Source organism: Borostomias antarcticus (genome assembly GCF_949987555.1).
Source record: "Borostomias antarcticus genome assembly, chromosome: 28".
NCBI lineage: Eukaryota > Metazoa > Chordata > Actinopteri > Stomiiformes > Stomiidae > Borostomias > Borostomias antarcticus.
This window is the reverse complement of record NC_140261.1, coordinates 7,179,867-7,205,361: the sequence shown is the minus strand read 5'-3', so window position 1 is coordinate 7,205,361 and position 25,495 is coordinate 7,179,867. Positions and strand designations below refer to the sequence as shown.

The 25,495-nt window shown below is 48.0% G+C and overlaps 1 protein-coding gene across 1 annotated transcript in view; it reads right to left on the bottom strand.

The window, feature by feature from the left end:
* Positions 1–3,437: 3,437 nt before the first annotated feature.
* Positions 3,438–25,495, bottom strand: part of LOC311326678 (centrosome and spindle pole-associated protein 1-like) — a gene marked incomplete at its 3' end in the record, with an annotated part of 28,355 nt that continues 6,297 nt past the window's right edge. The window contains exons 12-31 of the mRNA XM_084459612.1: positions 25,285–25,375; positions 24,930–25,032; positions 21,653–21,800; positions 21,203–21,349; positions 19,916–20,022; positions 19,328–19,477; positions 12,421–12,564; positions 12,100–12,207; positions 11,918–11,984; positions 10,677–10,787; positions 10,239–10,323; positions 7,801–7,943; positions 7,259–7,396; positions 6,613–6,660; positions 5,437–5,574; positions 5,187–5,233; positions 4,988–5,057; positions 4,364–4,464; positions 3,961–4,141; positions 3,438–3,673 (exon numbers count right to left, since the gene is read on the bottom strand). Of these exons, the coding sequence (XP_084315738.1) occupies positions 3,438–3,673; positions 3,961–4,141; positions 4,364–4,464; positions 4,988–5,057; positions 5,187–5,233; positions 5,437–5,574; positions 6,613–6,660; positions 7,259–7,396; positions 7,801–7,943; positions 10,239–10,323; positions 10,677–10,787; positions 11,918–11,984; positions 12,100–12,207; positions 12,421–12,564; positions 19,328–19,477; positions 19,916–20,022; positions 21,203–21,349; positions 21,653–21,800; positions 24,930–25,032; positions 25,285–25,375 (2,363 nt within the window). The remainder of the gene's footprint in view (positions 3,674–3,960; positions 4,142–4,363; positions 4,465–4,987; positions 5,058–5,186; positions 5,234–5,436; positions 5,575–6,612; positions 6,661–7,258; positions 7,397–7,800; positions 7,944–10,238; positions 10,324–10,676; positions 10,788–11,917; positions 11,985–12,099; positions 12,208–12,420; positions 12,565–19,327; positions 19,478–19,915; positions 20,023–21,202; positions 21,350–21,652; positions 21,801–24,929; positions 25,033–25,284; positions 25,376–25,495) is intronic.

Genomic DNA, 25,495 nt, shown 5'->3' with positions numbered 1-25,495 from the left:
TTCATTTCTATTATAGTTGTGGATATTTAATCCACAAAGTGGGGAATTGTGAATGAATTTCAAGTCTCAACAAAGTGTTCTGTTTTCCCCCTTGACTGTTATTCTAAACTTTGTAGTTCGTTCTCATAGATCAGTCTGTTAGAACTACAAATCCCTCCCTGTGTGACATCACTTCCCTGTCTTCCCCCTGAAACTGTCACTTCCTCTTTCACTGTATAAACTAAGACCCCGTCCTCCCGTGAACTCACTCTTGCCTGGATTCACTTCCTGTGCGAGGGTCCGACTCTGCAGAATCGTAACATAGAATAAACTATTGTACTTTGTTTAAAACCAGCTTGAGCGACCACTCAGCGTGTTCTTTGACAATCTAACTAAACCAAGGATAAAAATCCTTCACAAAATAAGTCACAATTAAGCACTCCCTTACCTAGTCATTCCGTATTTCCACCCCATTCTTCTAGCAGCCTTCCCGATGGTCTTGGTAGAGACGTGTGTTGTGGTCAGACAGCAAGATTTTCTGTATGTCTCTGGCTGACCGCTCGTCCTCGGCTTCAAGAAGTCCGTTGATGGTTTGCATGATCTGACTATATACAAATACAATGAATTATATAAGAACAGTGCCTTATATAATATAGATAGATGTCGGACAGCTAGTGTGCATTTATAGTCTAGGGCTAATACAGGTCTATAGTCTAGGTCTACTGTACCTTGTCAGTTTCCTTGGCCTGCGGGGTTTGGCCACTACAGGTGACTTGCTGTAGTGGCGCCGGACTGAATTAGCGGTCACATCAACCCCCATTGCATTCAAGACCGCTCTTATCTGTGTGGTGGAGTAGCCGTTCAGATGGAGTGTCTTGATCTGCTCACTTTGCTCAGTTGAGATCTTCATCTTGATCAAGCGATGTTGGGTCTGCTGGTGAGGTCAGCTGCATGATCACAACATTTATCTTCACAATAAGGGGGCGGGGCGGAGGGAGCCAATGCGCTGTTTCCCAGAGCCTTCTTAGCCAAGGTACAAGGGATACTTTAAGGGCGGGCTGAACCCATCGTAAGCTGTCCCTTAGCGATGTGCTCCGTTCAAATGACCAAGTTGCATTTGATTAGCACATTATGGTCGATTAGGCTACATTAGGCTACATTAGCAAATACTTCGATGTGGCATTTACAGGACAATACAGGCTAATCGATTGGGCCTATACAATGTTCACAATGAATGGAGGCCAAGCAATTTGTTTTCCATGGAATGGAAGCTAAAGACAATGCAAGAGCCATGAGCCGTTTTATGAAGTATAAATTAGGCTTTATAGCGCCCATATTATGACGAGACTTGAATATAACGAGACAGGCTATTGAACAGGTTTATGTCAGTAATGACGCAGAAGTTTGTACTTAACAATAAAGATTAGGGTGTGCAAATGTTTTTTTACGACTACGCCGACGTCTGCCCATGTCTCGCATGTTGTCACTCTGTAACATCACCTTCAACAGATGAATAGGCCTACTATTTTAAACCTCGCCGTAGCACTCATAACACTAGATTTCATTTCTTTATTTTATTTTCTTTGCTGTTTTTTTCTGGATTTGCTGCACTTGATCTCAATGAATGCACTGGAGATTTTTACTTGTGTGATAATTTATTTGACTGTACCATCTCTCCTGCAGGTAGTCCTTAGAGGTGTGTAATTGAGCAACGGAAACTGAAGGGTTAAATTATTCCAATTGAGGCGTAGGCTTTTTAACTACTAGTCGATAACTGGGCTTTAAAACTGGAAGGGAACAGCCCTGATGTGAACTGCTGCTTCTGAGTCACTGGTTCAGTTTTCACGTTTGAAGCTAGATTTCACTGTGTACAAAATGGAATAAATGAGTAATATATTTAATTTGTCTAGGTGTGGGGGAGTGCTGTATGTGAAGAGTACATGACTACCGTCAGCTGTGCTTCTGGACGACGGGGTATGGATCTGATGCAGTCCTGCTCACGGATGTAGAAAACAGATGTATATGGTACAGCAATGTAAAGTTTTCTATGTTGAAGAAATATTCTGTACAACTTTCTGTACACTGGTCATCTGGCTTTCTAATCAGGTCACTCTAGGTCAATAAAGTTTTTGAACTTGGTTTATTTTTGATTCAATTGTTTATTTTTCTTAGATAATGCTGAATCATGGTGATAAGCTACACTGTAGTGATTGACTGATTCTGAATGTAGAGGAGAGAAAGGACACACATGTTATCAAACCCTTTAACACCCCCCCAAAAAATCCAGGTACACAGAATTATTAAAAAATTATTTATTTTTACAATTTTTATTTCTATATATTAATCTTACTCTTGAAACTACATCTTACATTCCACAAATCTCAAAGAATATTCACTCAAATGCAACAGCGTACTTTCTCCTGTCTGCTCTGTTAGTGCAGTAGGTCTGTAGCCCTCTGTTGGCCAGACGGATCACACAGGAGTGGTGCAGACTCAGGAAGCTGGCTAGTCTCTCCCTGGCTAGTCTCTCCCTGGCTAGTCTCTCCCTGGCTAGTCTCTCCCCTGGCTAGTCTCTCCCCTGGCTAGTCTCTCCCTGGCTAGTCCCTCCCTGGCTAGTCTCTCCCTGGCTAGTCTCTCCCTGGCTAGTCTCTCCCCTGGCTAGTCTCTCCCTGGCTAGTCTCTCCCCTGGCTAGTCTCTCCCCTGGCTAGTCTCTCCCTGGCTAGTCTCTCCCCTGGCTAGTCTCTCCCCTAGCTAGTCTCTCCCTGGCTAGTCTCTCCCTGGCTAGTCTCTCCCCTGGCTAGTCTCTCCCTGGCTAGTCTCTCCCTGGCTAGTCTCTCCCCTGGCTAGTCTCTCCCTGGCTAGTCTCTCCCTGGCTAGTCTCTCCCTGGCTAGTCTCTCCCTGGCTAGTCTCTCCCTGGCTAGTCTCTCCCCTGGCTAGTCTCTCCCTGGCTAGTCTCTCCCTGGCTAGTCTCTCCCTGGCTAGTCTCTCCCCTGTCTCCTACCCTGACGTCGAGGCCAAGCAGACCCTGCCTGATGCTGCTCTGCTCCTCTGTTCTCAGGCCTGGCTGCTGTGTGGGCCTCTCGTTTTCCTTAGCAACTCAAGTAGATATTAAGATTGCACACAGAAATCCACACAAACCTCAGCTGCAACAAAGTGTCAGAGAAAAAAAAAACACAAAAGGTCAAAATGTTCTCTCTCTCGATCCTGAGACAGAAAGCTTTTGAGAAATACAGACTGAATATAAAAATATTTTATTTTAAATCATATTTCATATATTTCATTCTCAACTCATTAGGGAGAATAGGCTATGTTATGTCCTTAACACACATTTCTAATGGCATATCCTACCTCCTCCTTGTCTGCGCTAAACGTGTGACACTGAAACCAGAAGCTATTTCAGTCGAGTGACACGCTGGGCTCTGATGACGAGAGGGAGGAGGAGCCGAGTGTCAGAGGTCAGCCGTGATAGGTCGATGGCCCGTCCCACTCCCGATCCAGGAGGTCGCTGATGGAGACGTGTCCGTCTCTACGGCTCTGACCCGCCGTGACCCGCTTCGCCGTCGTGTCCGACGTACCGGGCCGCAGCCAGGGCTCCGTGGCGACCGTCTCCACGGAGACCCGCCCGTCTAGGGCGCCGTAGGGGGCGGAGCGCAGCGAAAAGTCGTCCCCTTCGTCGCCCGTCGTCATGCCCCCTGGGACCCAATGAGATGCAGAGGGAGATGAGCTGTCTGCAAGTACGTCCAATCACAGGACAGTTTGCATCTTCCCAATGTGTGATTGGACCAGCTCAGTGGCCTTCATGCCCAGGGTATGTACTTGTACCATTGGTTCTCAAGGCTACTTACTTACTTACCAATGTGTGATCGCAAAGATGCTGATTAGACAACCATATTGAGTTAATGTGGCTATATTATTCCAATGTCCATCCTTCCTTCCGTCTACTACACACGTGCAAGGGTGACGTTACTTCCTGTCTCACCGTGGTCGTGCAGGAGGTCCAGTCTCCTGATGTAGCGCTGGTTGCGGTCCATGACGCCCTCCGCGTCGAAGCTGGTCACCGAGACCAGGGACTGGGTGTCCGACTGGCCCTCGTACGCCCTCCCAACGCCAGGACTAGGAGTCACCATCTCCTTCAGCACAGCATACAGTATTACCCACAGCTACAGTACACAACAGTTTCATTCGCCATTATGACATAATTTGTCAAGATCTGTTTTGGGGGAAAACTCTCGGCACACAGAGTGGTGTATGATGTAACAACCGACACACACACACACACACACACACACACACACACACACACACACACACACACACACACACACACACACACACACACACACACACACACACACACACACACAGTCAACGGCAGGGCTCACTTCCAGGGAGTCTCTCCTCCTGTCCCTGTGGCCGAGCTGGGCGTTGTTCTGGCGCTGTCTGGACCGGACCGGACCTGGGGAAGCCTCGCCGCGGGGGTCATCTGAGGAATCAGCCCAGCGAGACGCTGATGAGTGGAAGCGGAGGCAGCTAGCTCCTGACCTAGCTCCTGACCTAGCTCCTGACCTAGCTCCTGACCTAGCTCCTGACCTAGCTCCTGACCTAAGCAGCTCCTGACCTAGCTCCTGACCTAGCTCCTGACCTAGCTCCTGACCTAGCTCCTGACCTAGCTCCTGACCTAGCTCCTGACCTTAGCCAACCCCCTTCAGCTAATTGCGCCACGTTTGCTCTGGCAGCAACTCAGAAACCCACTCAAACTGGAATTGTGTTGCATCCTGGTGTGTGTGTGTGTGTATGTGTGTGTGTGTGTATGTGTGTGTGTGTGTGCCCATTTCCTTGAGGCTTAAAAACGTTTTTCACCATTGCAGGAGTACAACATTATTCTCAGTTCTCAGTTACTATTAGTTAAGGCTTACTCTAAAAGAGGAACAGCTGTTCTGTCTCAAACACAAAGTACAAAACCAAACGACTGTTCACAAACACCAGTCCTGTTTGACCAGGCTCACCAATAAAAGCGCTCTCCGAGTCCAGCAAGGAGACGTGGTGGCGGTCGTAGCTGTGGACAGGCTCCTCCCCCTGGCAGAGGTCAGAGAAGACAGGAGGACACCAGCACACCGTTCAGGACTGAGCAAACTCAGTCACATGTGTTTCTCCCGGCAGGCGGAGGTGAACAGAACCAGAGGGATGTAATGAGAGACGACTCACTGGGTGGTGATGGTTCTGGCGCTCCAGAGGCGACGGCTCAAAGCATTCTGGGAAGACGGGAGGCAGAATGACTTGGACAACACAGCAGGCAGCCAGACAGCGGAGACTCTTGGATAATGAATGGGGGCGGGGCTTGCGTCGTTGTGCGCGTGAGTGTCGGGCCAGCGTGGGTGTCTGTGCGTGTGTCAGCCAGTGCTGGTGTGTGTGTGTGTGAGTGTGTGTGTGTGTGTGTGTGTGTAAACATACAGACCTTCCTCCGTCGTCCTCCTCATGGTCCTGATGCTGCGCTGCTGTTCTCTGAGTAGAGCCTGCTGCTGGATGTCCAGACTCTGTCCATCACTGGGGGGGTCTGGGTACACGTGACGCACCTCCTCCCTGGACGCTCCGTCTGTAACACACGCAAGCACACATGTTTATATTCATATCTTTGTGAGGACTGCCTATCAGTGGCTCCCCCAAGGGGTGGCAAGGGGTAGCACAAGCCACCCCTATAAATTGCTTGCCACCCCACTTGTCACCCCTTGCGAAATATGTGTATTTTTTAAAGAAAATAACAAATGCATAATATTAGCAGCCGGATGATCATGGTATGATCAATAAATAATGGCAAGTTTGCCTTACCAAGTTATAATGTAACACAGTCAGAGTATATGCAGTCAGTATGAATTATCTGCCTCATTGGCTAAATAAACTCACCACTTTTCCCACTGTCTCTCTCCTATCCCTTTTTGAAGCTGCATGGACTATATGTCCGTGGTCAGCCTGTTCCTCCCTTCCTCTTCAGCGTAGTCCTGGACCATGCACTTAGGAAAGCTATCAGCGGACGGGAGCAGCAGCTAGGCTTCACAATCACCCCTAGGAGGTCTAGAAGATACCCAAACGGACCTGGACTACACAGCTGACATCAGCCTGATATCCAACCGAGTGGAAAAGGCACAGGAGCTCCTGACCAGAGTGGAGACAAGAGTGCCCCAAAGTTGGTCTCAGGTTAAACGCTAAGAAAACTGAGGTGATCACTTACAACATCCTCCCGGAACATCCACCTCTGAAAGCATCTTGAGGGCACTGCCCTGAAGGAAGTCCTTGACTTCAAATGTCTGGGCTCATGGGTCAACTCATCAGAGCATGAGGACTGTAGGGTGAGGAAGGCACTTGCATGGAGGCACTGAATGGCACGGCCTGCGTACGGAACTCCAACCTCCCCCGACACACCAAGCTATGCGACTGTGGAGCCAGTACTCCTACTGTACTGTATATGGCTGCAAAACATGGACCCTGAAGCCCAATCTACAGACGTCCATGGACGCCACGCCAGAATGCTACGTTCAGTACTCAACATCAACAAGGACGAGCGTGTTAGGAACAGGCCCCTCTACAGGGGAGCGCCAAGGCTGAGCGAGAGAGTGGCCAGGAGAATGAGACTTACCGGTCACTGCCAAAGACACCCAGAACTCCCAGCATGCATGCTGGTGCTCTGGGAGCCAACACACGGGCATGGATCACAGGGGCCTCCTGCATCAACATACTGGGACGCGCTGAAGGCCGATGTGGGAGAGGAGAGCGCTGGAGAGCCAGCCAGATGTACGGAGGACCGAGATGGCTGGAAGCTCCGCTGTGAAGCTCGCCTGAGGACGACCTGATTGGTTCCCTCCAGGAGGAGAGGGAAGTGCCAGTTTGTTTGGACTTCTGTTTTAGGAGTGATGAAGAAACTAATCAAGTTTTTCAAACAGAAGTCTCCAAATCAAGGAGTTGGTGGAAGATGACTGTACCTCCGAAGCCTTCAGCCACACATCCTCAGTTTTTACGATGCCCAAATCTTTTTCTCACCACTGTCTCACATAGTCTGCCGTGTCCTTATTCAACGATGTGATTCCATGGTATAACCTGCCTGTAAGTCCCTTTGTATTTCCTGACTTATTAGCATTAATAAACCCTAACTCTAACCTTAACCCAAAACCTAACCCTACCTAACCCCCCCACCCCCCGCAAAATAAAAAACAAAACAAAACAAACAAAAAAACATAACCTAACCTCTAACCCCTAACCATAACCATACATACAAACATACAGACCTTCCTCCCCCATCCTCCTCATGGTCCCGATGCTGCGCTGCTGTTCTCTGAGTAGAGCCTGCTGCTGGATGTCCAGACTCTGTCCATCACTGGGGGGGTCTGGGTACACGTGACGCACCTCCTCCCTGGACGCGCCGTCTGTAACGCACGCGCATGCACGCACACACACACACACACATATGCACACACATACATGCATATATTTACAAATAATGTTCGCCCTAACCCTATAACCCCCCCCCCCCCAAAAAAAAACAACCTAACCCTAAACCCTAAACTTACTGCACTCTCCAAGCTTCCTTTCTAGTCACCTAGAGAGTCATACTTTTGGTCAAGTGTGTTGGTGTGGGTGGTTTTGTTTAGTGTAGTATGTTAGTTCAATCCCAGGAAGGACAGTAAGTTAAACATAAATATGCAGTAATGGCCATGGCCTATTCGGAGAGACTAGGAGAACAATACTATCTCTACAGTACTTTTTCCATATGAGGCGGTAAATCTCTGAACATTTGGAGAGTGTGTGTGGTACGGTATCGGACTCTCACCTCTATATTTGAGCCGGTTGAACTCTCTGATGTTCTGCACGTTGACCGGAGCAGTAGCCGTTCCGGACGCGGGTCTCCTGGTCGACACCTGGGCTCTCATGCGCGCCATGTCGAACACATCCACTGGGGGGCGCCCTCTGCGTCTGAGGGGAAAACCAAGGGACACTTCGTCCATACCAAATGTACCATCACATACTGTTCTGATATTCAATATTTGCCATAGCCAAACCACTGTCGCTAACACACGGCCGTAGTACAACAGTACCTACCCTGCCTACCCTACCTACCCTACCTACGTCTAGAGCACTGTTCTACCCTACCTACGTCTAGAGCACTGTTCTACCCTACCTACGTCTAGAGCACTGTTCTACCCTGCCTACGTCTAGAGCACTGTTCTACCCTACCTACGTCTAGAGCACTGTTCTACCCTACCTACGTCTAGAGCAGTGTTCTACCCTACCTACGTCTAGAGCACTGTTCTACCCTACCTACGTCTAGAGCACTGTTCTACCCTACCTACGTCTAGAGCAGGGTTCTACCCTACCTACGTCCAGAGCACTGTTCTACCCTACCTACATCTAGAGCAGGGTTCTACCCTACCTACGTCTAGAGCACTGTTCTACCCTACCTACGTCTAGAGCACTGTTCTACCCTACCTACGTCTAGAGCAGGGTTCTACCCTACCTACGTCTAGAGCAGGGTTCTACCCTACCTACGTCTAGAGCACTGTTCTACCCTACCTACGTCTAGAGCAGGGTTCTAACCTACCTACGTCTAGAGAAGGGTTCTACCCTACCTACGTCTAGAGCACTGTTCTACCCTACCTACGTCTAGAGCAGGGTTCTACCCTACCTACGTCTAGAGCAGGGTTCTACCCTACCTACGTCTAGAGCAGGGTTCTACCCTACCTACGTCTAGAGCACTGTTCTACCCTACCTACGTCTAGAGAAGGGTTCTACCCTACCTACGTCTAGAGCACTGTTCTACCCTACCTACGTCTAGAGCACTGTTCTACCCTACCTACGTGTAGAGCAGGGTTCTACCCTGCCTACGTCTAGAGCAGTGTTCTACCCTACCTACGTCTAGAGCACTGTTCTACCCTGCCTACGTCTACAACAGTGTTACCAACTCCTCTGTAAGGGAAGGAGCTGTTGCCTCTCCCAAAAGTAGCTAGAAGTAGCTAGATGACGTAATCAACTAATTTGCATAATATGCAATTCTGAAAGAGGCTAAATGAATAGAAAAGGCTAACGAGGCTAAACAGGTTCAAGTGAGTCCGTGCACATACCCCAAATGGGGAGTGTGAGAGTGGAGTGCAGGATGAAAAAACTAGAAAAATCCAAGGCATCTCTGTTGTATATTGAAAGTTAAAAAGCCTTTATTATGGCATGGCTACACAGATAGAGAACTGGACCTACGCGTTTCAGCTTAGAGCCTTCATCAGGGTAAAAAAGGGTTAGGGTTACGGTTAGGCTTTCTTTCATTCAGGGTTAGGGTTAGGGTTACGGTTAGGCTTTCTTTCATTCAGGCTGACCAGGTAGTTTACAATTTAACTATTAACGTATTTACCCAAACTTATTTTTTGTTGCCATGTAAATATAACGTTAGCTTTTTTTATTTTCTATGCAGTGGCCTAATGAACGTAGACCTAGAAACTATTTACATGTGTGCTGTGGGGCTGCTATCTAGTCAGACTGGCCGCTTTAGAGCCAGAGAGGTGAGGAGGAGAGGGCAGCCCTCGCTGTAGGCGTACTCGGCTCTCGTGAGCTCGGTTGTAAATGGTAAATGGACTGCACTTATATAGCGCTTTTCCACCTTAGCGGCACTCAAAGCGCTTTACAATGGCCTCTCATTCACCCATTCACACACACATTCACACACCAATGGCGGCAGCTGCCATGCAAGGTGCTAACCTGCTCATTGGGAGCAATTTGGGGTTAGGTGTCTTGCTCAAGGACACTTCAACATGTGGACAGTCTGAGCTGGGATTCGAACCGCTGACCCTTCGATCACTGAACGACCCGCTCTACCAACTGAGCTACAGCCGCCCCTTTGTCCTCCGTTAATGTTGTAACATGAACCGAGGAACTGGATATTTTAGATGCGTTTGAGGAGCTCTGTCAACATAATCATTCCCCAAATGACCAGAAAAACTTGCTCGATTTGTCGCTAGTCGCTTTTGACTAATTAAGTCGCCGAGGGGGTCTGGAAAGTCACCAAATAAAGTGACAAAGTCACCAAGTTGGCAACTAGAGTGTCCGCCCTGAGATTGGGAGATTGGGGGTTCGAACCCCGGCCCAGTCATACCAAGGACTATAAGAATAGTACCCAATCCCTCCCTGCTTGGCACTCAGCATCAAGGGTTGGATTGGGGGTAAATCCTTGCGTCATACTAGCGTCATGTCCAGGGGGTGGACTTGTACATCAAGCTGCCTCACGCTAAGGAATCAGGAGACAGGCTCCTGCATCTATGGGCCACTAGGCTCCAGAACCAGTGGTTCCCAAGGCTACTTATGACTTTTTCTACAAGGCGGTACAGCTTTCTCAATCACACACAGATCTCTGGTATGTCCAGGGCTTTGACTATGAAGGGGGATTACGGTTTACAGTGGGTGGGTTGAGATCAGCTGAGTCAGAATAAACCCATAGCACCTGGCCCAGGGATGCTAGTTACACACCCTAATGCTTTTATCAGACCCTAAGCACGGGGTAACCAACGTGATGTAAGCAGCTTACCACCTCGGGAAAGCCCTGGAACTGGAAGAGGCTCAAAGGCCTGAGTGTGAGTGTATGCATGCACGCGCGCACACACACACACACACACACACGCACACTCACACACATGCTCTCTCTCTGTACCTGGAGTGGGGGGGGGGTGTCTGCCTCCTCCCTGTCTGTCGGTCCCAGCTGCCCCTCCAGTCTTCTCTGCTCGCTCCGCAGCCGTCTGCGTAGAGCTGACAACTCACTGACCACGCCCTGCTGGTCCTCTGATGAAGAGAGAGAGGCAGAGAGAGACGTGATGAGAACGAGAGAGATAGTGTGTGAGAGAGTCCCTCGGCCGCATTCCTGCCTGATATACAACTACAGAGAGAGAGGGAGAGAGAGAGAGAGAGAGAGAGAGAGAGAGAGAGAGAGAGAGGTCATCGAATACAACTCAAACTTGGACCTAAAAAGTAGGAAATATTTGCACAATAACCTTTAAATTATCTTCAGAAATTACTCTAAAGAAGCGGTAACAGCATTAGACAGCAAGAACACAAGAAGACAAAATATCATCTTTGGTTGGATTTAAAAAATAACATCAAAACAACTAGCTAGCTGTCAGCTAACTGCCACAACTGTCAACATTCCAAATGAGTATACAAGTGGTCACCAAGGAAACTGGGCAGCAGGCAGCTAAGAACAGCTCTCAGATCAGACAGCTGGGAGGCTGAGTACCTGCCGGCTAACATGTACGAGTGGAAGAGCTAGGAAGAAACACAAGGAGAGGACGCTGCTCGAAAACCAACCCAGAGTTGATTCCATCTACTGGAAATAGAAAACCTCCACCCATGGATGCATGTCGTCAGCATGTACAGCTGTTGAATGTGCAAGTGGACACATTCTTGGCCCTGTTCTGTTCGTCCTCTATATATGCCTCCCCCTCGGTCGTATCATCAGTATGAAATATAATTCCATTGCTATGCCGATGACACCCAGCTGTACGTGAAAACAGCCCCAAGTCTGTTGCCTGCTCACTGCTGCCTTGAGGAGACAAGGGCATGGATGAACCAAAACCTCCTTCAACTAAACAGCAGCAAGACGGAGGATCTACTTGTCAGCAGCCCTAATCAGGTCCAGCAGTCTCCCATAACCCACCTCACCATTGCAGGCCAAACCATCGCTGAAAAAAGTCTTGACTCAGCTGTACTCGCCTTGTGTGCAGTGGAAAACAAAAAAAAGAGGTAAAGTCGAGTCGGTTCTATTTAGTGAGGTGGAAAACTGACTTATGTCGGTTGGTGCTGGGACTTCTACGACCCAAACAAAGCCTGATCGCTGTACCAACACCATGACTGCTTGGATGTCAGAAGCTGATGATTCAGTCTCATGTGAGGACACGTCAGGAGGATGGTCACACCTGTGGCTCGAAGCTGGTTCCTCCTCGCTGGCACAGGCGGGGAGTGTGGGGCTGCCATCGAGCGCTCCTGGAAAAAGAAAAATCGGAGGTCCGTTGTAAAATGTGAGTGCCTGAGACGTGTGTGTGTGTGTGTGTGTGTGTGTGTGTGTGTGTGAGAGAGAGTGTGTGGTACAGTGACTCACAGACAGAGTCCTAGAGGAGAACATGCTAACGGCAGAGGGAGGTCGGGGGGTGAGCTGCTGTTTGGCTGGTTTCTTCATCAGGGCAGGAATAGGAGGAGACGGTTCTCTCTGGAACTCCACAGACCACAGAGAGAGACTCAAGCTCAAATAATATCTCTGGAACTCCACAGACCACAGAGAGAGACTCATACTCAGATAATATCTCTGGAACTCCACAGACCACAGAGAGAGACTCATACTCAAATAATATCGCCAGAGGTCCTTTCCCTGTTTTATTTATGAGAGCTTTATTAATCAGCTCGGGCTCGCTCGCTTCCTCACCTGAGACAGCTGTGCATGCCTCTCTTTCTCATACCGCAGTCTGAGAGTCTCTCTCTCCCGCTCTTCCTCTTCCTTCATCTTCCTCTCCGCCTTCCTCCGGCGCTCCTCAGCCTGACGGATCAGCTCCTCGTTCTTGGCGCCTTGCTGCAGAGGTGACATGTCAAAGTGGATGTTACCAAAGTGCATATCAAGGCTAGCGGTACGTAGGGTCGACCTTGCACTCCTCCGGTGGCGAGGCGGTGGCACGGGATTGAAACGGTCATATCTCCGTGTGGGAAGGTCACAAAGACGCAGTTTGGACCGTCAGAAAGGTATCAATGTAACCAAGGCAGGTTACAGCAAATACAAAATATGTCCCACTCTCACAGAGACAAAACAAAACTTTAAGAGAAGCCAACTCCCCGTATGGAGGGCGCTAGAGACCCAGGATAGACTGAGGTGTGCGGGGGTAGAGCACCGAATCACCCCCTGCCAGGTCCGACCTGAGGGGGGCGCCACAGAGGTCGTCTATTCACCTTCATTCATTTGGACTTCATTAATTTGGCTCAGGAGCCAAAATGTCAGTTATAGATAGACAGATCGATCAATTGACCACGATGGCTCCACGGGCTCTATGCACTAGTAATATCAACTGAATCAAGCGTGACTGTTGTCCAGGAATTTACATCCAAACACCTTAGCCTTTGTCTTTGTAATTTATCACCTCCCCCCCAAGTCCCCTGCAAAACCCCAGTTTCAGTCTAATGTAAAACACCAACTCTCCCTTCTTTTGATATTGTAAACACACTCTGCATAGCTCTGCCTCGCTCTTTTGTCCAAGTCAGAAAGGCCACCTTCCTGCCCTGACTCAGACCTTTGTCTCTATTCAAAGCGAGTTTCATCCCACATTCCTTCCTTTCACTGTGTGATATCCGTCCCCTCACGATGACGCATAGACAACTCAGCCAATGAAATCCTAGAAAGACTTACCTGTGTTCTGAATGAATATAAGCCAGGCCAGAAGTGACTGACTTCACTTCTCTGACAAACCACCTTTGTTTGCGTTGTTCAGGAAGTCCTTGCGCAAGTATTTGATTTCATTCAATAAACCAGACTCAACCTTTTGAACGTATCTTGGTAAATCTTTGGACTAGACAAGTCTAAAATACGATCACAGTTTTGGCGACGCGGATGATCTGGGAGGACTACCTGCGTGTTGCCGGGATTCCAGTGGATAGGACTGATCGACAGACGTGTCGGTCCATATGGGCTTGGAAAATCAATTTTCTCTCTTGCGCCAGAGCGCTAGCCGAGATTATTTCCTCAGTTCTGCCACTGGATTCCTGAGGCTCACAGGTACGTTTAAACGAACCCTCTTGTGGTTCTGAGTTGTATTTGCCTTGATTTGGTTCAGTTGTGTTGGTCTGGATTGGTTGAAAACAGGAAACCCCAGCGTGGGTATTAAGTAAGTAACTATCCAAGGAGATGTGGACAGCAATATACATATTTATATCGTATTGTCGTTTTGACTTCGTCCTTGTTTAGGCTACCGGGGGTTCTCTTCAGAAGAGGTGCAATTTTGGGTTTGGGACTCGCTCCCTTACAGTTGATGTAGACTACAGTTTAGATTGTTTGTCGGCTCGGCTGTAGTTAAGAAGTGAGAGTACACTTCTAGGATAACGTTTTGGGTTGAAGTTCGCAGATAGTGCGATTTCCACAGGATTGAAGTTCGCAGATAGTGCGATTTCCACAGAGTGAAGTTCGCAGATAGTGCGATTCCCACAGGCTTGAAGTTCGCAGTGAGTGCGATTTCCAAATGAGTTGAAGTTCGCAGTGAGTGCGATTTCCAAATGGGTTGAAGTTCGCAGTGAGTGCGATTACCAGCTAACCTCCGGAGTGTCTGTTTTTTGTCCCCGAACGGGGTTGTGTTGTCTTTATGTTTGTCTAAGCGCTATTTTTCGCCGGCTCAGTGGGATTTTTGATTGCATTTTTGAGCCTCGGCTCTTGATTGTATGTTTGTTACGCGCGCCATGGATCCAGGTAAAGTATTGTTTTGTACCCTTTTTAGACTGTTACATTTCTGCTAGATTCCCAGTAGGCTAGCTAGCTGGTTGCCTAGGAGATAAGGAAAACAACTCCCGGTGATCCGCCTTGAGCCAGAGGGAGAACAAAGAGATTCCTGACTGGGTGAGTACTAAGCGAATTTTAATGTGTCTTAATGTTTGTTTCTTCGAAATTGTATTCTTTCCCGCCGTGAGTTAACCATAAGGTTTCTTTTCGTTGCTGTTTTGGGGTTTTTAGGCTGCGTCATGATTATTTGGGATTTGTTTCTTTAAATTTCCCCGCGCACAACCAAAGACCACATCCGGGTCATACATGCAACATTTTTGGGATCACCACTAGGTGTCCCTGTAACACTAGTTATTAAGATATGCTAGAGGATGTAAAGAATTCTACTGCAAACGTCTAGCCTGATGACATTGTTGCACTGAAGCATATTTCTGCGAGCGTTTGTTGGCAGAATTTCGTTATGTGCTAAAGCATTTTCGATTTCTTACATCCACATCTGACATTTTAGTGTTAAATTCTAAGATTCGGGCTCAGCTAGAGGGTTAAGGGAAAAGCCTGTTACTTCTCTAGACTGGTCTGTTTTTAAGATTTGGGAGAGTAGAACGAGAGAGTTTTTTTTTTTAGGTCCGGAAGGAAGAGCCTCCGATTTTGAAGTCGAGCGCCACCTGCTGGACTTCCCTTGAACAACCCATAAGGGTGATTTTAAACTAGCCAAGATAGAGAGTTTTAATTTTTAAGGTAAATAAACAGGATAAAATAGATGTAGAGCGAACTCAAAAGTCTGACAGGGTTGAATAGGTGTTTGATTCAGGAGTTTTGTTTCAATAGTCAATGAATGGCCATAAGCTGTTCGTTTTATGCATTTCTACTGTATGAATTTTCATTCATATAATGATAATGTGTTTTTTGAGGAGCTGGCATTAGGCCTTCTCCTCTGCTATTGAACCCAGTCTGTGTTTTGAGTCTTAATTTTCAGGTGCTATGGACCCTGGGCGGCAGGTCTTTGAGAAGCCTGGATCATGCCTTCCTGGGGACTGCTTGGGACCTGCTGTTTGTCTGTTTTAACTGTTTGTTTTGTCTCTCTTTCTGATATGTAGCTTAAGACATAAGCGTTGTGCATAATAGTGGGGGGAATAGATAAGGGTTGCCAGTATCTTAATCTGAATGCAGCATCTCATAACCCAATTTATATATATTTTAAATGAGTATGTTAAATATCTCATGTTTATAGTTTGAGGCACATTCATCGGGCCTGAGTGTTTTTTCTGAGTGGTATTTTACAGACAACTGTCGTTCCGGGAGTGATGGGTGAATGCCGAACCAGGAGACGGGCACAGGACACCGGAGGTTACTGGCCTGTTTCCCTACAGATGGGCGATCTGGGTTTCGTGAGATGCAGACCAACGCCATGTCACCAACTCACTGTGAGCGACAGATAAGTATGAAACAGGAGCAGTGCCCAAATACTCTGTCCTCAAATGCAGAAGAGGGAGGTTTTTAGATATACAAATTTTAGCTATACAAATGAAGCTTTGATGGAGTTTTTTGATTAGTTAATTGTAAATGAAGCCAGTTCATTTTAGTGTCATTTTCTTTGCCTCGTCTCTATTTTTATCCTGACTTCAGGAAATTTTTGCTTTCACCTTTAGGGGGTGTTGTTTTGTTGAGACGAGAATATAGCGTATTTTATTTTCATAAAATCGCAAGAGAACTGCTAGAGCCAAATCCAATTGCCTTGATCATGACTGGGGACTAAGCGTGTTGAAGTCATTCTAACACTGCCCCTGATGTCACTGTAGGATACTGCAGACTGGCTCTAAATGACACTTGAACAGTCACCCTGTTTAAGTTTTCCTGACAAAATAACAACATTTTTCCCCAAAGCAGGAGCTTGCGCTTAACCATGTTTCTGAGTATCTCCTACAGACTGTTGAATAACCGTTCCTGACCAAAGAAGGGAACAGGGAGACCAGACCAGAGGACTCTCTTTTGCTCTGTTTTGTCTCTGTTTGTCTCTCTCATCTGTGGATCCACAGACGGAGCACTTCATCAGCCTGTGCTGGAGGCGGGAGCGCCGAGGTGAGCCCTCCAGCAGCACGACCCGGGCCGACCCTAAGTGGAGCAGTACAGGGATGGACCGGGTTCAGTTCAAGAGCCTACATTTCTGACCTACAAGCATCTGCTCCACCTGCGGAGAAAAAGAAATGAAGGACTAAGTGCACATTTCCACCACCAAACTAACCTGTATCTAGGGCCTAATGACAAACCTGTACTACCTCGTTCATGTTTTCATTATGCTTTCAAACTAGCCCACGGGCCAGATCATGTTTCAAAACAGGGGTGGCGGAGGATGTTAACAGATGTCTCCAACAGAGTGAGGACCGCCATTTCCTGAGGCTAAGGAGGGGTTCCTGCATCACATCTCTCCTGGGGATTGGGTCCTAATCCACGACCACAGACGAAGGAGCTGGAACTCGCCGAGGTGGCTCGGGACGTACCAGTTTCTACTCATCACGCAGACAGCGATCTGAGAGGACTTCGTTGGACCCATGCAAGCCATTGCCGACGGGTCCAAGCAGCAGAGGACGGTCCACCAAGGGATCGCAAACACCAGGAGATCAGAATGCAGCTGAACCAGAGGGCTCAGAGGCCAAAACCATGGGCCATCACACTGTCCTCTCCTCTGACGAGGAATCGGAGGAAAAATGACCTTGCTGGTCACCTCCTCACAAGATGCACCACACACGCACACACACCTGCACACACTAACATTGAACATAACTGATTTCAAGCAACGTGACATCGAAGTTGCGATCTAGAAGAGAAGACGCCTTGCATTCCCCAATGACATTCTATTGCCCAAAAGAGAAGTGCCACCTAAATGACTGTTGGGATACACTGTGAACAAGAGTGACCTTGACAGTCACCGCCACACTCTCCCCTCCTCTGATGAGCAATCGGAGACTGACCTTGCCGGTCACCTCCTCACAAGAGTGAATGAACTTTGAAATAATCTGAAACATATCATATTTGTTTACAAGAATTGCAATGGTTGAAACATGAGTTGATAAATAAGTTTGGGTTTTTCCTCTAAATTGACCAAGAGGTTTTTTGCCCCTCTTACACTGGTAACCATTTTATCTTTTTTTTGCCTTGTTTAATCAAGTTTGTTTTTTGGTGAATGGTTGTCCACTCTTAGACTATAAATAGTATATAATCATGTCAATTTTTTATCTTGTTTCCTGTCAAATTTCTGAAGCAAGGGGTTTTGGTGTGTGATTTTGCACGTTGAGAGGAAATAATTAAAGTTTCCACCTAGTGGAGAGATTATTTCCTTTCCACATGTATAGCATAGCTGACTGTTTACACTGTGTTTGGATTTTATTTTTGTGTGCCTGTTCAGGCACAAATGAGGGATTGTCCAGGAATTTACATCCAAACACCTTAGCCTTTGTCTTTGTAATTTATCACCTCCCCCCCAAGTCCCCTGCAAAACCCCAGTTTCAGTCTAATGTAAAACACCAACTCTCCCTTCTTTTGATATTGTAAACACACTCTGCATAGCTCTGCCTCGCTCTTTTGTCCAAGTCAGAAAGGCCACCTTCCTGCCCTGACTCAGACCTTTGTCTCTATTCAAAGCGAGTTTCATCCCACATTCCTTCCTTTCACTGTGTGATATCCGTCCCCTCACGATGACGCATAGACAACTCAGCCAATGAAATCCTAGAAAGACTTACCTGTGTTCTGAATGAATATAAGCCAGGCCAGAAGTGACTGACTTCACTTCTCTGACAAACCACCTTTGTTTGCGTTGTTCAGGAAGTCCTTGCGCAAGTATTTGATTTCATTCAATAAACCAGACTCAACCTTTTGAACGTATCTTGGTAAATCTTTGGACTAGACAAGTCTAAAATACGATCACACTGTGCCCGTTTAAGTGGAATGGAAATGATTCCTCACCTGGATCTCCTAGTTAAATGATTCCTCACCTGGATCTCCTAGTTAAATGATTCCTCACCTGGATCTCCTAGTTAAATGATTCCTCACCTGGATCTCCTAGTTAAATGATTCATCACCTGGATCTCCTAGTTCTTCTTCTTCTTCTTCAGGTTTCCGACAGGCTGTATGCAACAGCGTAATGCTGCCCCCCACAGGCCGACGACATCATTTATATTCTCCCATACAGTCCAGTGGACTGGAGGTACCTCAGCACCGCTCTCCCTACCAGCTCACTTCTGTTGTGTTCCGTCCCAAAAATAGACTGAACTGAGAAGACTACAAAAATAGACTGAACTGAGAAGACTACAAAGCCCAAACCTGCCAACTCCTTGAACAGCTGCTGCCTTTCACTTCTATAGGAACCACGTGTTAGGAGTACATGTTGAACGGTCTCCAAACTACCACATCGACACAAGCCGTCAGGGTGCTTCCCAATGACAGGCAAGGAGCTAGCCAGACCACAGTGCCCCAGTCTGAGTCTGGTTAAGACAACATCATCCCTGCGCCCAGACTTCACTTTCCACCTCTTAGATTTGATAAGAGTTCTGACCTGACCAATACCACCAACCCTTCTGCTCTCCTGCCCACTCCATCTGCCACTGATATTCTAACTTTCCCTTACACACACTAAACCATTCCCCCTTTCCAAGTGGTATCACTGGGGAGCTGACAGCCCTATTATACCCTCAAGGTCAGAAAGAACTAGCGTCTCACAGGGGTTATAATAATTCACTAGGCTTCCTTTATCCTGGGGGCTCCATAGATCAACAACCAAACACTCAGCAGCAATATCACATTCACACACTCTGTACTGAATCCCTGACCTTACAAATGTTGCGCTAGTTAAATGATTCCTCACCTCGATCTCCTTGCGTTTCTTCCTCTCCTGCTCCTGCTCATACTCCTGCTGGATACGAGCCCTCTGCTCCACCAGCTTCTTCTCCTCCTTCTCCTCCTCCATCCTGGTCCGCTCTCTCTCCTCCGCCTCCCTCCGCCTCTTCTCCTCGATCTGTCCCGTCACGGCACACACCCACAGTTTCCCCCGTCATCCCCACGGTCAAACCGGCCCTCACTCAAGCTCAAAACCCCTCGGAGGGTTCAGGCCTTTGGTTCAGACGTTTGCGCTCCCCACACACCCTCGTTTCCACACCCCCTCTGGGCCGAGGGCTGAGGGCCTCCACCCCTCTGGGCCGAGGGCTGAGGGCCTCCACCCCTCTGGGCCGAGGGCCTCCACACCCCCTCTGGGCCGAGGGCTGAGGGCCTCCACACCCCCTCTGGGCTGAGGGCTGAGGGCCTCCACACCCCCTCTGGACCTAGGGCTGAGGGCCTCCACACCCCCTCTGGGCCGAGGGCTAGGGCCTCCACACCCCCTCTGGGCCGAGGGCTGAGGGCCACACCCCCTCTGGGCCGAGGGCTGAGGGCCTCCACACACACGCTGCCAGCCTACCTGTCGTCTGAGGGAGTCCTTGTACGTGTCCTGTTCCCACAGCTGCTGGGGAGTGGGCGGCTCGGCGAACACGTTGCCTCTGGCGAACGGCGACGGCTGGGCGAATCCTGCAGGGACAGAAAGGAGTGACTCAGGAGACGCACACAGTCATGCTCCCGCCCACACAGGACTAGGGCTGTATATCATCTTGGATTTCGCGATACGATACGCATCACGATACACAGGTCACGCGATTCGATACGTATCACGATACAGAGGTCACGATACAATACGATACGATACGATACGTATTGCGATACACACATCATTTACTGAAAGATTTTAAGTGTTCAAGACTGAAAACTGAATGGCTCAAATGCACTATATAGATAACTCAAACTCAATGACTGGACAGAGAGCTAGCTAATAAATATTTTACACTTGATATCCATGCTTTTTAAACTGTCAACATTGTAGTATTTATGGTTTTTCAAAATTATTTATATGTATGCTTTTTTAACTTAATATTGTAGAATATGCTTTTTAAACTGGATTTAAAAATTTAAATAAAAAAAAATAAAAGATTTTTTTTAATTTATTTTACAGCGCCCGGCTGTATCGATACTCCGGGCTGAAAGATCGATACAGTATCGCGAGACTACGTACCGCGATGCATCGTTGTATCGATACAATCCTACAGCCCTACACAGGACAGGGACACGCAAACACACACGCCTAAAGTGGACAAACAATACACATTCACATGAATTTCACGCGAGAAAAAAATAAAGGGTAGTGTTGTCACACTGCGTAATTTTAGTCCGGGTTATCATTAGCCATGGGCTAAGAGCTGACTCTGGGATAACTCAGGCCCTTTTCACACACAGTTTAACCAAGGGTTAACCTAAGCCTTCTAGCCATCGATTAATGTCCGTTGGAACACGCGACTAATGTTTACATTCTAGAATGGTCAGCAAGCCCTAGGCTAATGTTTACATTCTAGAATGGTCAGCAAGCCCTAGGCTAATGTTTACATTCTAGAATGGTCAGCAAGCCCTAGCCTAATGTTTACATTCTAGAATGGTCAGCAAGCCCTAGGCTAATGTTTACATTCTAGAATGGTCAGCAAGCCCTAGGCTAATGTTTACATTCTAGAATGGTCAGCAAGCCCTAGGCTAATGTTTACATTCTAGAATGGTCAGCAAGCCCTAGGCTAAAGTCGGGTTAGCCCACTCTGGAATGTCCCAGGATGGTGCTAGGGATAACAGCTCCCTTAGTCTGGGGCTAAGAAGGTATGAGGTACCGTACCTGATATTCTGTGGGCTGAGGGAACCCTGTCCTCCACCCGGGGGGTGGGCCCGTTCCTCCCCATGGCGCCCTGCGGCCCCCCCCTGTCCCTGGATGCGGGGTTGATGTACGCCTCCTCGTTGGTCCTGTGCATGCGGTTCAGGTCACCTGTAGGCATTAACCAACCAAGACTCTGAATCTCTAACACAGCCATCACACCTCACAGGTTTCTGCTGCACCTGCACACCAGGGTGTCTACATAAATAGCAGAGGTGTTGGTAGATGTTTTTAGCATAAATAAACCAGAGGTGATACTGGATAGTGTCTATATCTATGGCTTCAGCGAGAACAATTTAGCTAGTATGCATTTTGGTGTAACAGTGAATAAAGTCTAGTACCATATATTCAGTACAATCCACTAGAGATAGACAGGACAGACATGACACATGAGAAGTGGTGAGGTTGGCGTACTGATAAGGTTGCCTGTGTTGTCCCTCAGCGGAGCTCCGCCCCCTCCCCTCCCCCAGGGCTCGTAGGCCTTCATCTCCGCCTCCAGCTTGGCGTCGTAGCGCTCCCTCTCCTCGCGCTCCTGGCGGTTCCTCTCCTTCCTCTCCTGGATCTGTCACCGGGGACGACAGGGTCATCGCATCGTATTTTTTGCGTAATCCTGCTGACTCACTAACAGACACTCACCACCCAAAACATAGCCTCCTCCCCGGGCTTCGTCAGGAGGATCAAAAATATCTTAGAATTGAGAATTCCTTCAGTGCAGAAAGTGATCTCTACTGCAGCCTCCAGAAGGACGAGGGCCTCTTCCCAAATATTCAGACTATGGATCTGTACCTTGTAGAAACGCTCTGATCTCGTCCAGTCAAAATATTGCAGTCTGTCACTAATCACTGCTTCCTGCGTCTCTGGCGTCAGCGTGGAGAGAGCGGAGTCTGGCGTAGCCATCATTAGTATCCCAACGTGCCTCAGTCTGGCGTAGCCATCATTAGTATCCCAACCTGCCTCAGTCTGGCGTAGCCATCATTAGTATCCCAACGTGCCTCAGTCTGGCGTAGCCATCATTAGTATCCCAACGTGCCTCAGTCTGGCGTAGCCATCATTAGTATCCCTACCTGCCTCAGTCTGGCGTAGCCATCATTAGTATCCCAACGTGCCTCAGTCTGGCGTAGCCATCATTAGTATCCCAACGTGCCTCAGTCTGGCGTAGCCATCATTAGTATCCCAACGTGCCTCAGTCTGGCGTAGCCATCATTAGTATCCCAACGTGCCTCAGTCTGGCGTAGCCATCATTAGTATCCCAACGTTCCTCAGTCTGGCGTAGTGTTGTCACGATACTGGAATTTCTAACTTCGATACGATACCTTGAAAAGTATCGATACTCGATACCATTTTCGATACCACGGGGAGAAATTGACAACATTGAGGGCATAAAATTTTCGATTTTTGACCTGCTGAAAGCAGACTGTCTTCCTCAGCCTCGACAGCGCTCCAGACACACGGTCTATATCCAGGCCCTTGCTAATGGCTAGGTGTAGGTTGTGCCCAAAGCAGGGGACCCATGTGAAGTCCTGCTGAAATGGTTTTTTGTTATTTGAGGCATTATCAGTGGTGATGCCAGCCATATTTGACATGTCCAGCTCCCATGTTTCATGTACCATCTCCTCCAACGCCTCCCTCAAGCTGTCCCCTGTGTGCTCTGAGTGCAGCCCAACACAGCCCAAACACCAGCTCTGAATGTCCCAGGATTCTGTTATAAACTGCAGAGTTACTGCCATGAATGTGGATGTGGCCCTGCTGGTCCACAGGTCAGTGGTGCATGAAAAGAAGGGTTCCCCCCCCCAAGGCTCTCCATGATTTTATCTTTTGTTTCATTGTATAGGGCGGAGATTTCAGTGTACATGAAATGATTCCGTGAAGGAAGGGCATACTTGTTATTTAACTGTCCAAGAAGTTGTCTGAACCCAGGTTTCTCAACAGTATACACGGGGACCTGATCCATGCATATGTACTCTGCTACAGCCCTGTTCAGTTTCTTGGTTTCATTTGATTTTGCATCATACGTTCTTTGTTGTTCAAATACAGCTAGTAGGGTAGGCTGTGTGTGTTTCGCTTTTGTTGCTGGTCGATTCTCCTCAGCTTCTCTCTGGTACTATAAGAGAAGAGAAATATCACTTTTAAAAACCTTGGTTTCTCTTTAGATCCGACCTTTAAAAATAACTCTATTATCTAATCTAATCTTAGAAATTAAGTAAAGTTAATAGTACTGTGTGTTAAGCATAACAGCATCTAAGTTGATTTACTGACCATTAACTCAAGATTCCTCAGGCTTGATAGCTGGTGTTGTCCTGTTAGCCCAACAGCCATTCTCGAAGCTAAGCTAACTAGCTCTAGTTTACATCCATGAGCTAGCTAGTAGCTAGCTAGCTAATTCCCCTCAGCTATTCAGACGCCACATTGACTGCTTTGGCCCATTGCTGGATAGCTTTGAGGGGGATTAGCTAGCCTAGCTTAGCTTCACGTTAGCTATCTTATCTACCGCCCCCCCCCCACACACACACACACAGTCAATGCGGCGTTTCGATAGCAAGCTCATGGATGTATTAAACTAGAGTTCATGTATTAAACTAAAGTTAATAGTTTACTGGGCCATTTTGTTTAATGTTTCAGTGATGTTGAAAGTGGAGCTGTCACCCTCTCTAAATTCTTTATAGAGATCCGCGTGTCGGTCCTAGAGGTGTTTTGATAAATTTGTTGTGTTTGCACCTTTCGTTGGCACTACTCTGGAACAACGCTTGCAAATGGGCTTCGTGGCATCTTTAGCTTTTCCTTCGTCATTTGCTTCAAACCCGAAGTACTTCCAAACAGCACTTCTGCTGTTTTCTTTATCCACGAGTCGCGGAGGCTCTGCACTTGCCATCTTCGGAGCGAGTGAGAGGATTTGTTGACCAGACAGGTCTGTGAGGGGGAGGGGGGGCGGGGCAGGGCAATGTGTGCAGAGCAGCAGCGTGTGTGTGCCTGTGTGTGTGCCTGTGTGTGTGCCTGTGTGTGTGCGCCTGTGTGTGTGTGCCTGTGTGTCAACAACTCGCTGTAGGAGAGAAGACAGAGCGAGAAAGCCAGCTGGTATCGATAGTGTGGAAAATATCGATATTGCGGGAAATTAGTATTGAAACTGTTTTAAATATTCAGAATCGATATGAATCGAAAAATCGATATTTTTGACAACACTAGTCTGGCGTAGCCGTCATTAGTATCCCAACCTGCCTCTCAATGAGCCTGACGCAACCCTCACTTCATTCTTTCTCCTGATAGTCATCTCCTATTCGCTAAAACAAGATTATATCCGGGTAATAACAAAAGGATTCTGAAGGGCTCAACATTTTCCTGAACCACATCACAACGTTCATTGACCCAAAGGAGGGCTTTACTGTGAGAGCAAGAGTAAGAGAGAGAGAGAGAGAGAGAGAGAGAGAGAGAGGGAACGAGAGAGAGAAAGAGAGAGAGAGAGAGAGGGAGAAAGAGAGAGACAGACAGCGTGGGGTGAGGTAAGGGCAGACTTCCCCCAAGTCTTTTATCACACAGATGAGACCCCAGCTAACAAATCCTTCCATCCCCCTCTCCCCACTCAGCAGCTGAGGAGAGAGAATGAAGAGCTCTCCCTGACAGGTGTGAGAGATACGGATGTGTTACGGATGTGGTTAGCCTCTGCAGTATTTCAGCTGATAGAGGTGTCACTGTGTACCTGCTGTCTAAGGGCCTCCTGATAACTTAGCACGCTCTCCTTGGACTGCTTGGGCCTGTCCCCTGGAAGCACCCCAACAGCCACACCGCGCTGGCTAGCTCCTCTGGAGAGAGAGAGATTCACACACATGCATGCATGTCAGTAGCACTAAGAGATGTCATGGACACACAGCTCTAAAGGCATGCTATGGGCGCCCCCTTCTGGCAGAAAACAGGACACGGCACAACACAACACAAGCTGGGCCATATGGTCAAATTCATTATCTATCGATCTAAAGATAAAGGAATTTCAATTCGCGACACTATGGATGCGTTGAGGCCCAGTCTCTGGTCAGAGTGCAGTGAAGGACACCCACCCAGGGCGGCCGGCGAATCCCAGGGGAAGAGATGCTCCCGGGGGCGGGTTGGGGAGGACCGTGCGCTCCCCTCCTCCTCCAGGGGCTCCGTCTGATGGGAATCATTAAAAAGGACACTAAATGAATACCTGCACACACAATCAACACTGTTATACACACCTGCACACACAATCAACACTGTTATACACACCTGCACACACAATCAACACTG